Below are 11,952 nucleotides of genomic sequence, written 5' to 3' on the forward strand. Positions count from 1 at the left end.
GGCGGCGGCTGCAATCGTGGAATTTATGGCGACCGCCGACGGCGTCCATCACACGGATGCGATCCTTCTTTCGTCCTTTCAAGCTGTGATAAGCATCGCTCGTCGTTCCACCACGCCTGGGCCACACGGCGCGTCCGCACGCTCACGCATCCCACCGAACGCTCGAAGAACGAACCAACATCATATTAATAAATATACACAAAGACATCCATATTCTACGTTTCCTGCATACTGCGTGCGGTAGGTCATTCCCATATTGTCCGAACGTGATTTACGGCATATACATAAAAAATAGAGAAACAATCCAGAAGATGAAGCGCGCCGCATGCAGCGGGAAGACTTCTCCTGTACCCCATCCATTTCAATGTCCCCAAAAAAACTCATTCAAAAGTCCAAACTGGTCTACGGACATTCGGTATTCAATTTTACTACATCCTACTTAACAATACGACCTTTACATTATACTAATTTCTATATTTTATTTTATAAATGACTTATTCAAATATCTTACTTTTCTCATTGTATACATTTATTAGTTATTAAAGTCAAACAATTTACAAGAGTTTTTCATCAGAATTTCATGTCAAACAAAATTTGTTCGAATGTTAAATAACGTATGGTATAGATGAAGAAGAGAGATCTTGCGGCCACCCAGAGCACATTCACACAAATGCAATCAATTCCTGGGGGCCCGTTTGATACGTACCAACGTGGAATCGGAAAACGAAAGCGAAGATATGCAATTGAGATATGCCGCGTCTAATTCCGATTCCGCTGCGTTCGCTTCGCGACCGACATGAATCAATTAAAATGCCCAAGATCTGAATATCCGATTGGGCGGAATAAATGGATCTGAAAGAGAACGAGATCAAGTGCACTGCAAGAGATTCATGCACGTGCCTATTAAACCCACAATACGCATAACAGTTCTTCCTGCTTGCTGCAGTTTCAGCTATACCACAGACAGACACGTACGTTCCTGCTCTACTACTTGTACAACGAGAACAATGCGTTTTCTGCGGCAGAGGCGAGCACGAAGACGATGGCCATAGAAAATAATTGAGGGCATATCTAAACGGTCGATCTAAATCGTTGTTTATTTGGAAGTTAAATGACTTAATGTATGCACGGCGAGGCACGCATCACGAACAATTGGCATCAATTGCTCTCACGTGGACATTTTCCAGCGTCGATTGAAAAGGAGATGAGAAGAAGGTAAAAGAGTGGTCCGGCGGCACGCAGAAATGGCGAAATGCCACGCCAGCCACACGATGAATTCGCCTCATGGGAGCCGCAGATGGTAATTACCTATGAAGAAGTAAACGGGACATAAACGAGTCGGGCGATGAAGCACGTATTTTCATTTAAACCAATTTAGAGGAAGAGCAGCACAACAACAACAAACAAAAAAGGATGGGAACGACGTGCGGACATGTCTCGACATCGGTTGCTTTCGGAACTGAAATTACAAGAATCGACGGTCTCGCATTTCTAACGACACTTATATTAATGACCATAGCTAATATGGCATAAATCCATCCATCCATCCATCCATCCACTATTCAAATGAAACATAGAACTTACTTACAGGAGTGACACTGAAATCAATATTCTCGATTTATCAAAAAACACAAGACAAAAACATGTTTGTAATTCTTCATTACTTGTTGAAATAAACCGGCAGCTGTTAAAATACTATCAGAGATGATTAAAAGCAGCAAAAAGTAGTGATTGCGACCGTCTCAAAATGTCACGTCGCCCATTAAAGTCGACTCGTGTGATCATTAAAAGTATTTTAATATGATCAAACAATTGAGGGAATTCGACGCCGTGCGAGCGAAGAGGAAAACGAAATCCTTCGTCCTCTCATCCTTATTCCTCTTGCGTGAAGCTCTCGTGCACGTGTGAATAACATCCGTGCATCACGGCATGTCGGTGGTCGTCGTCGTCGCCGCGAACACCGAAACCAGTAATTGGTCTTCCTTTTATGTTGGAGGAACATATGATATTGCTGAGAAACGATGGACGATTCCTCTCTTATTCTTCTACCTCTACCTCTACTTCTTCTCCCCCGTTTACACGCTTTCGCCGAAAATAGCAGGAAGCACAGATTCCTGCAAAATAATTACACATCCAACAAACGCAAATCAAATCAAATATACAATAATTGCGTCCATTACGATATGTGAAAGGTTTTAGACGATCCACCGTAAACACTTCATGTTTACGATCAGTTATGGATAGCTTTGGTAATACGATCTTTAAAACTGTCTTAATTGCCTTCATGCGCTAATTGATTCAGATATTAATTTCATTTTGCACTCTTAGAAATGAAGTCGTCAAGTTTCCAGAATTCTCATTACTATTATAGCCATGGGTAAACCTTCTGTATGTACACGTTTTCTATGAATTAAATCCCGCAACAATAGAAGTAAAGACAAAATACTTGGAAGTTCCTACTTTGGATGTAATTCTTATACAAAGTAGGAACAAGCAAATCAAAGAATGATTATATGCTTAACACTCTGCAATTGCAGAAATAATAAAGGTTTCTAAAAAATGCCGAAGAACAAATTCCTACCATTATTGGATCAAATTATTGATATTAATAAACAGTTCTTACTGGTGTTTTGTTAATTGCTTTTGGTTGCAATCGCTAATTGATTCAAGTTCAAACTGTTTTGTTCGCCTCCTCCGGGACCGTTGGAGGCGATCTTCTGCTCGAAATGAAGTAATTAAGTTACAGGCATCATCGTCGTCGTCGTCGTCGTTGCTGTTGCTGTTGCTGTTGTTGTTGTTATGCCATTGGGTAACAAACAACATGATTGATCACGCACGACGTGATTTATAATGTATAATTACGATACATCTTTATATCGATACGCGCCGCCTGTGTTTATTTGGCTGTCCTCCCCGACGGCGACCGAAAAGGAGAAACAAGAGAAGGCAGATGAAAAACAAAAGAACGTTGTTGATTCACCGGCAAAAAGGAGAAAAAAATAGAGAAAGCAAGAACGGCAAACAAGAGATACAAGTGAATATGGATGCACGAAGTCGGGATGAAGAGGATAAAAGAGCTTTCGTCCATTATCTGTTTGTATTCTTCATTATATTGCTTACCTACTACTAACACTACCACTACTACTACTACTACTTCCACTAAGAGCGCGTGTCCGTTTCGGTTACGCTTTTAATTATGCCGATCGGCTTATTTATGACTCAATTAACACTGATTTTAATTCCATCGATTATGTGGACAAGTGTATGTTAAATTCCCAACATTAGCCGATCAACGGCGCCGATAGAAAACTGTAATTAATGGATCCGCGTCGCTGCTTCTGCTGCACTCTTGGCACATCCTCTCTTCTTCACCTTACTTCTACCCACCAAACGTACAATAAAAACAAACATTCTTCGACGGCTTAATTCAAGGCTCTATAGCGCCGCATTCGGTTTGTTTCATTATTTAATCCCATAGTTTACGCTTTAGAGTATTTCTTCATTAAATACTGGTCGATGTTGAAAATATTAAAAATCACATCCAGAAGCCTAAGATTGATGATACATGCAAAGACATACGAATATATCATAAATTAAATTGAGCTTTCCACACTTTGGCAAGTGCTATGAGAAGAACAAGTATCATCGAGTAGTGAATGTGCACGCTTGTATTTTAAGATGTGCTACTAAAAGCCTCCATAAAGTAGAAGATTATAAATAAAAGTAACACCGTGAGAGTTAAGACTTGTGTAAAATGTGAATGTATTATGGCCATCGTAGCACTTTGGAGTGGCCATTAAAACAACCACCACCACCGAGCGTGTTGTGCTTTCTGTAAATAAGTCATCTGGTTCTTCTGGTTCTCTCCCGCGTTACCATTAATTACACGGCCGATTAGTTTCCGTGGTGGTGCGGTAGGAAACAAACGACGGACCGTATTCTCTCTTTCTTTCAACTTCAATTTACTTTTTTGGTCCTGAAAGTGCCTCTTTTCGGCTCCGGTTCATAATCAATGGGTTCCGGGGGACCGCGGCGATAGTGGAACCTATTATTTGTTGCGCTGGTACCGTCGTCGTGCGGCGCGCGATGCCCGCTGCAAAAGAGGAACGAGAAGATGAGGAGGAGCGAAGCGAAGGGGTTCCGGGCGTCCTTGAGCTGCCAAGAAACCACTAGACATCTTCATCTTCTCCTCTCTTCTCGTAGTTATATAAATGTATGTGTGTGTGTGTGTGTGTTTGGAGTCGTGCAGATGCCGACGACGGAGTCTGTGTTATGTGTGAGAGCAGAAGAGACGCTCCTTTTTATGAAAGGCTCGTCGCGCGCAGGGAGGCCCATCTTTCGCATATCACTTTTATTGTTTTCGCCATCATCATCGTCCACCACCATCCAGCACCTCCACTTTTGTCCTAATAAATCGCCAGCTTTGTTGGCTCGAAGAACAAAACCGCTTCGGATTTGGATCTCCGCCACACACATGCACACGCGAACGAACGCAAGATGATGCACACAATCGAGGCCATTATATCCGAGGCATCTCACACAAAAAAAAGAGAGAGATTGAAGGAGAACCGAAACCGCTCGCACGCTCGATGGCCATTGATCGAACCGAAGAAAACCATAGGAAAATCGTTGCCCAACAACAATTCCAAACAAATTGATTTAACCTATTGGCCCCTCCGACGTCTCACCGAAAAAAAACACAAGCTCATACAATGCAACATACACAAACATTAGCCTACTTTGGGCAACGTTTATAACAACCTGAAAATCAATATTCTAAAATTCGTCTTCATCTGCCCATCCAATAAATACGTTATTAATTACGCCGTGTAATACACGACATTTCACATCAATTAATTAACCTTTCTATATACACACAATGCACAACCATACAAACAAGATTATATTAATAAAAGCTACAATTCATTACGTTCAATTTATTAATTACTAATTTTTTCATAGAACTTGAAAAAAAACTAGAATATTGATCTAATAAATTTCCCACTAAACTACTTATCACCATCATATTAAAAGTTTCAACACAAACCACACATAATCTAAACAGGACCGCATACCGACATAATTAAATAAAGGATATCATTAGACGATTAATTTACCAATAATAATAAAAAGCCGATGAGGTAGGGAGAACACTTGGATTCCACAGTAAATCAATGCAAAGGAGGAGAACGGTGAAAGAAATCAACAGAGATCTTAATTACGTTTTGGCTGCGGACCGCGCGTTTCGGTGCAGAGACACATCTTCGCGGTGAACCCACTAATTGGTGATAAATTATTCAAACATCTTCCCAGAAACCATCCATCGCGGTAGCAGCCAACGGTGTTAACTCAAAAACTAACGATTTACCTATTAGTCAACCGAAAACCAATTAATCTCGTCATCTACTATGACCCGCATCTTCACCTTCAATCGCGAAACGAAAAACAGATATTGTTACCTGAGATAATTTCCGAAAATGCTATGGGTGTGTAACCGAAGCACGAGAAAGAAAAAAGGCAACGTCCGAACCAGAAGCCCGGAATAATCAGGTACGAGAAACGATCGTTAAAACAAAGAGGTCCAAAACAAAACAAAAAAAAAACTAGAGGAAACCGATGAAAAAAAACGTATCGAAACAACGACGATGAAGGACATATGTAGGCCATCATTTTGTTGTCGGTGGCAACCAATAATTAAGGTCAATAAAACGTCTTCCGACCAGCGCAAACCGAAATAAAAATTCAAGACTAAATTCAGTAGAATACAGTTGAAAAGACGATGATACAAACAATAATTGCACGAAGCGGACTCGTTATGTTTTCTAACCAGTAGAAATTGAGCCATTAAGTACGAAGTGGAGATTTGTAGAAAAAAAAAATGTGTCTCCTAAGGAGAAGTAGAATTGAGCCATCATCATCATCTAAATATGATTAGGAGTGCGCGACCAGACCCGGCCGCATTCCACGAATCTAAAGGTTCGCCGTTTACCGAAACAATGGAAACGCCTTTTCGAATGGATGCAGCAGCAACAGCAACAACAATATCCTTCTCTTCCACCTCGAAAGAATAATTTCCAATAATTGTTCAATTATTTATGCTGATTTGTCTACAGTCCGCTGCTATTATTTTCGGAGCTGAAGGCGCTGCTGCACTACCGGACTTCGAAAAATCATAAATAATAACTCAATTTACCGGCACGTCGTTTCGTCTTCACCTCGCATCATTTGAATTCCAAATTGCACCGACCTTGAGATGTCCCCGTAAAATAATCTTTAATTTCCAAAATTTCCAACAGCAAAACCATCAAACTAATTTAGTTTTTCGGTTCGTAACAAAACTCCTCTCCAAGTCCCACACATTACACATCGAAACGGTCGAAAAGTAATTTAGATCGCCTCGGGGTAGATAACGAATCGAGGTAATTAATTTGCAATTAGTTTGGAGGAATGCTCTTTCCTATCCATTTGTGAGTCAAATTTTTGAAGACGCCTGCTTTGCATACACGTACAAAAAGAATCCCCCACACGCGTTTCCATCAATTAAAAAAGACCACGGGTATAAATTCGTGTTCTTCCTGCAGACATCGCGCTTATGCTAATCCGAAATGAACAGCTTTTGTTGCCTCTTCCATACCGGGGCATACACACACACCTATTCGCAATTAAAAATAATTAGCAGAAAACAAACCGAAATGAACGGACAGGAGGAGAGGAATTAATAAATAACAGTTAGTCGAGGGTAATTGATATTTTCTCTCGTTGTTTAATTTAACGAAATTACACGTGCATAATAAATTCATCCTCGAAGCGCACCGCGGATGAAGAAGTGAACAAGGACAACGAACCCTGTGCTGGGCGGGTAATTTAAATATTTTATTATCATCGCCTGTTGCGCGACGGCAGAAAAGAAAAACGCTAATTTATTCTTCTTTTACACGGTAATTATCTCTCCGGGGTTAATTTAATTTAATAATCTGCCAACGGAATTAAACGAACTGTTTCAACAGATGCAAAAACAAAAATCAAAAACAACGTGAAAATGTGCAAAAGAAGGAAACGTAACGATTTTAATTGCGAGTCGACAGAACGGATATGGCACGAGGAAAGATTTGCTTAATGACGACAATTACAGTTACGTAACACTTGTTATATTGCATTTCATGTGCTTCTGGCTCTATTACATCCGAGCAAACGTTTCTCCTTATAGCTTTACAATTACAGGAAATGTGACTGTTTAAATTGGATCTTAAATTGGATTCTTGAAATGCGCAGATGATCTTTCAATTTTAGAATCAGACAAACGAAATATTCACGTTTCCAGCGTACAACATTATCATCATCATTATTCCAATATATTAATCCTAAAGTTTAAACTGCACTTTTATATATCCATTTCGTTTTCATACTCTGTGCTTGATTACATGAAATTATGATTTTCAGCACCGTTACAATCTTCCAATTACGTTTGCTTCTAATATCGCAAAACAGAAGCAAATCGTGGATGAAAAACGTTTAATGCTGTCACGCGATGCAATCTAGTTTTTACTTCTTCCAAACATATATGCGCGCATAGTAATAAACATGAACATTATTTTACCAACATTTTACTTGGAATCGGTTTGATCAATTGTTGTTGACAATTATTTTTGTTTTGTTTCAGGTGTCGACCGTTGTTGCTCCCAACGTGAACAACCTGAGCGACGACTCGACGGGTGATTGGTGGAGCGAAGTCGCCGAAGAGGACGCCGTCTCCGCCCTGCGTCTCGACGACGGAGACGGCGGTTTGTGGTCCGGCAATTTCGTGCCGCCTCCTCCTAGGCCCCTCTTCTTGGACGACACTGCCACCCCGGATGGAGTCACCACCTGCGACCTGTGCTCCTGGGCATGGCAGGATGGAAAGAGCACCTACACCCTGGACACGACCCTCGGTAAAACAACATAATACAACAAACATACTTACCATCATCAACAACAGCAATAATAATAATAATGAAGAAAAAAGAACACGCGCACCGAAAAATGCATCGCATGCACGATCTCCGCTTCACGGCGAGGACACAACAGGAAACCCCCATATAATTATATCTTCATCACGAAATAAAAAAACACCCAATTTAGCGAGGAATTCGCTGCGCGCACGAAAGCTGAATTTTCGTTTTGCCATCGTTGCTTTTCAAATAAGTAATTGCTTAATTAAGTTTCGTCATTTTCGAGGGTTTGTTACCTTGTTACGCAAAAACGTAATATTACATTTCCCCCCAGTGGGTGGTCTTGCAACCCAAAGATATTTCACATAAGCATTTAATTTCAATTCAATTACAACTCAATGATCCATAATCAAATTATATAAATATAAGAATTTTGCGAATCAATAACTAAAATATGTTATAAATAATTGAACGAATCTTAATCGTTTGGTTTCTTAAGGATTGAAAGAAAATTGATGGAGGTTTCTCCTGCATATAATTGCAAAGACGTACTAGATTTGTTCTTGAAATTGAGTGCTGTGCAATCATGTACATGATAATTCGTAGAAATTGAAGAAACCTGTACGCTTTGAGTGCTCGAGAATATCAAAAAAATGAGAAAAGAAGGCTTCGCGCGAAGAAGACTTGGATGGATCCTTAATTGGTTCCTCTGGCTACACAAGTGGATGACTTTCAATATTCCGAAATCAATTAGCCATTCCGATCAGATCCAGAGTCCTCGAAACGGGATACGTACACGTGTGCATTCATGGGAGAGTTGGCAACTAATTAGCGATCTCGGGGATCTCTGCAACATAGGCGGCGATCCACGTGGGAGTGCGCCTCTCACAAGAAAATACACATGCACACAGAGAAAGAGAGAGCGAAGGAGAGAGAGTTGCATAACGCTGGCGGTACCGCATTCCATCCAACGCTGTGCTTGGTGCGTATCTTCGCCACCTCTAACAGCTACGGAGAAGGCGCAAGAAAATGCGAGAGCTCACACACGCATCGTGCATTATATAACGAGATCCGACGGTTCTCTCGCCGCAACTTTTAATGAAGCAATTATCGTCAGCCGGAAATTCGAAACGCCCCGGGTGGAGCCGCCGCGCTTCAGCCGAAGAACGCCATCAATTTCGCAAATCAAGTTCAGAATAAACATCTAATCAACCTTTTGCACCTGCTCTACAGTTTATTGCTTGCTCTACGATGTCAGGTGCTCTCGCTGTTCTCGTCGCAGCAGACCTCCTGGAACTTGGCCACCTCCCGTCGCAGCTCGCGGATGACCATCGCCAGCGTTTCCGGATTGACGCCGGTCTCGATCAGTCTCACGCACAGCGTAAGGCATTCCGGATCGAGTCCGGTGTTCAGAATGTGCGACATCTCCAGGAGCGCCACGTAGCTCTCCTTCGCCTCGTTTATCTGCCTGTTGGACTCCTGCATCGTCCGCTCGCCTCGATCACCAACAACAAACTCACTGATTTATTATTTCGCTTTTACAAAATTATAATAAACATCCTGTTGCCATGGATATACCCACAAGCCCTGTTGTTTCAACGCTCTTGATTAATTACAACCACCACTCGAAATTTTCTCAGATCTAAAGTGTTGTAATGTTTTCATGTAATCTTCAAGTAGAAATGACCTTTCCCTTCCACCTTTCATTTTCATTCCACCTGAAAGGCATTAGCTATTAATCAGCATTGTTTTTATGAAGACATAAGACATCATGTCCGATGTTAATTAAGCGTAAATAATGGATGCAAATCTGAATACGAAATGAGTGCGAGTGCGAGCGGAGCGGAGGTGATCTGCATGTTTATTGATGTGACTCAATGCGAGTCGAATCATTTGTGGCACTTTTATCGTGCGGCAATCGCTCGTATTTATTACCATGGGACGCCTCGATTTATCATAAGCCTCGTTGTATCGTTGCATTCTCGTTCCGGCTTATATACAAATTTGAAATTATAATCCGCATATCCTCATCCTCCTTCTTCTCCTCTTCTGTTCGCTCTGCGCGCATTTCAATGAAATTTATACCACCGCAGTTTGTTTCCAATGCACAGACCGACCCATTTGTTAAGCGAACTGATGGAAATATAAATTCAAATCCGAATCCCATTAACATTATTGCAATTTCTTTATTGATGTCACGAGAATCCTCTAATGTTAGTCAATTCGTTGTTAATATATTCTCCAATTTCACAATAAACTCAAGTTTATAATATACATAATAATTGCATTAACATCTACGAATTCCATTGCTACACATTCATCACGAACGAAACGAGTCCAAACTTCCAAGAGTTTCTTATTTATTATCGCTATTTCCATGTATAATGTTTCCCACTACAAGATTTATCATTTCATACAAACGTCCGCTTCGAGAAGAATATTTTATTATAATTTTTACTTTTCTTTCAAAACATGTCTCACATACATAAATTTTGAATAAAACACGCATTTTATACGTGCTAATATCCAATATTTTTGTTATTGTTCATTTTATAAATCGCAAGCAAACAATAAGGGCTTTCGTCCCGAATGCATTGCAGCAGCATTGTGTACATTTACGAAATCGCGTTCCATTTATTACATTTTTTTTTATCCAAATTTTATTCCGGGCCCGCCGTGAATAATAACGTCCTCCTTCCAGGTAGTGGCGTTTGTATTTCAATGATGGGGGCAGGCAGCAAGCGTTTCTCGGTAGTAATTCCCTCGTCCAGAACAAATATTAGAGGAGAACATGTTTTCCACTCTCGTTTCAGCAAAGGCCGTGAGAAGATCCAACATTACCTCAGCAAGATTTGCAATAAGCTAAACGAATTATTTAATAAAGAAAGCATAATTTTTCCAAAACGCACAAAGAAGAAAGAGACCGTTGCGATCGTAAATTACGTAATGGAACGGGAGTCCGGAAGGGCAGAACCGATTTAATATTTTGATATTATGTTTGAAGATGAATGTGAAAACTAGTCCGTCGGTAATTAAAGAACTGTAGAGTTCGATTGTGTGTGTGTTTGCATCATGCTATGTTGTCTGACGGTGAGGAAACTAGGTGGCCCGAATTAACACTTTCTTTGTTCCAGAAGCTCCGGGAGAGTTGGGCTGGGTCCTCACCTTGGTCATAGTCTCATTAATATCGGCAGTGATCGGAGCCATCGTCATGATCGTCGTTCTGCAGTGTAAAAGGTAAGGAGGAAGAAATGGGAGTCGATCTTGCCGAGAGTAATTGAAGATGACGCCCACGAAAGCTCTCGCTTTCTCTTTTGGGAAAATTTTCAAATTTAAAAGCGTTGCCCGCGGAGGGATCCGCCGAATTAAATAAACGGTTTCATTATTTATACGCTCAGTCCATTAGAGGGAATGACTCTCCCCGTTCTCTCTTGCGCAATGCCCCACGTGGGCTCAAATTGAAATTCTAATTTTTTAGAAGCCAATCACATCACGGAAAGATAAACAAACTTGTTATTAATTATATTTGATGCGTCCAAAAGCCTACAGCAGTCGCACATTCTACAGTTGAAATCAGTGATAATTAATGATTAAAAACAATCTTCATTACGGAATTCATGATACAAAAACGAAGTACGAAAGATGCGAAATAACAAGATTCTGCACATAATTAAAATTCTCGCTCATTTTATAAGGTTTTTCAGTTTCAGCGATCGGGAATAAAGATTCGGGCTACATGCGTCTGGGGGCGACCATTCGCGCAATCAAAACAAAAAAAAACGAGTATTTTAATGTTTTAATCCCGAGGAGAGTTAATAAAATCGTTTAATTTCTTCATTCAATTACGAGAGCGAAAACGAGAGGTGGATCCTTTCATTTGCATCTCTTCCCCTGCGAGGCCGGTCGGCCGGCAGGCAGGCAGACCTCGAGTATATTAAGTACGTGCTGTTAAGTGCGAGCGAGTAAACGACGGTGTGGCTCGGGGTCGCAATTAAATAAGGCGAAGCAAATAATAAATTTGCCG

General features: G+C 40.7%; 1 protein-coding gene across 2 annotated transcripts in view; it reads left to right on the top strand.

The window, feature by feature from the left end:
* The window catches only part of LOC108562190, a 20,478-nt gene extending 9,298 nt beyond the window's left edge, over positions 1-11,180 (top strand). Inside the window, exons 2-3 of one of the 2 annotated variants that reach the window (XM_017920449.1) lie at positions 7,661-7,928; positions 11,063-11,180. In XM_017920449.1, coding sequence (XP_017775938.1) covers positions 7,661-7,928; positions 11,063-11,169 — 375 coding nt within the window. In that variant the 3' untranslated portion in view covers positions 11,170-11,180. The remainder of the gene's footprint in view (positions 1-7,660; positions 7,929-11,062) is intronic. The other variant, XM_017920458.1, reaches the window with a different exon arrangement.
* Positions 11,181-11,952: the final 772 nt, after the last annotated feature.

Source organism: Nicrophorus vespilloides, unplaced genomic scaffold (assembly GCF_001412225.1).
Source record: "Nicrophorus vespilloides isolate i.1.1-1 unplaced genomic scaffold, Nicve_v1.0, whole genome shotgun sequence".
NCBI classification, from domain to species: Eukaryota; Metazoa; Arthropoda; class Insecta; order Coleoptera; family Silphidae; genus Nicrophorus; species Nicrophorus vespilloides.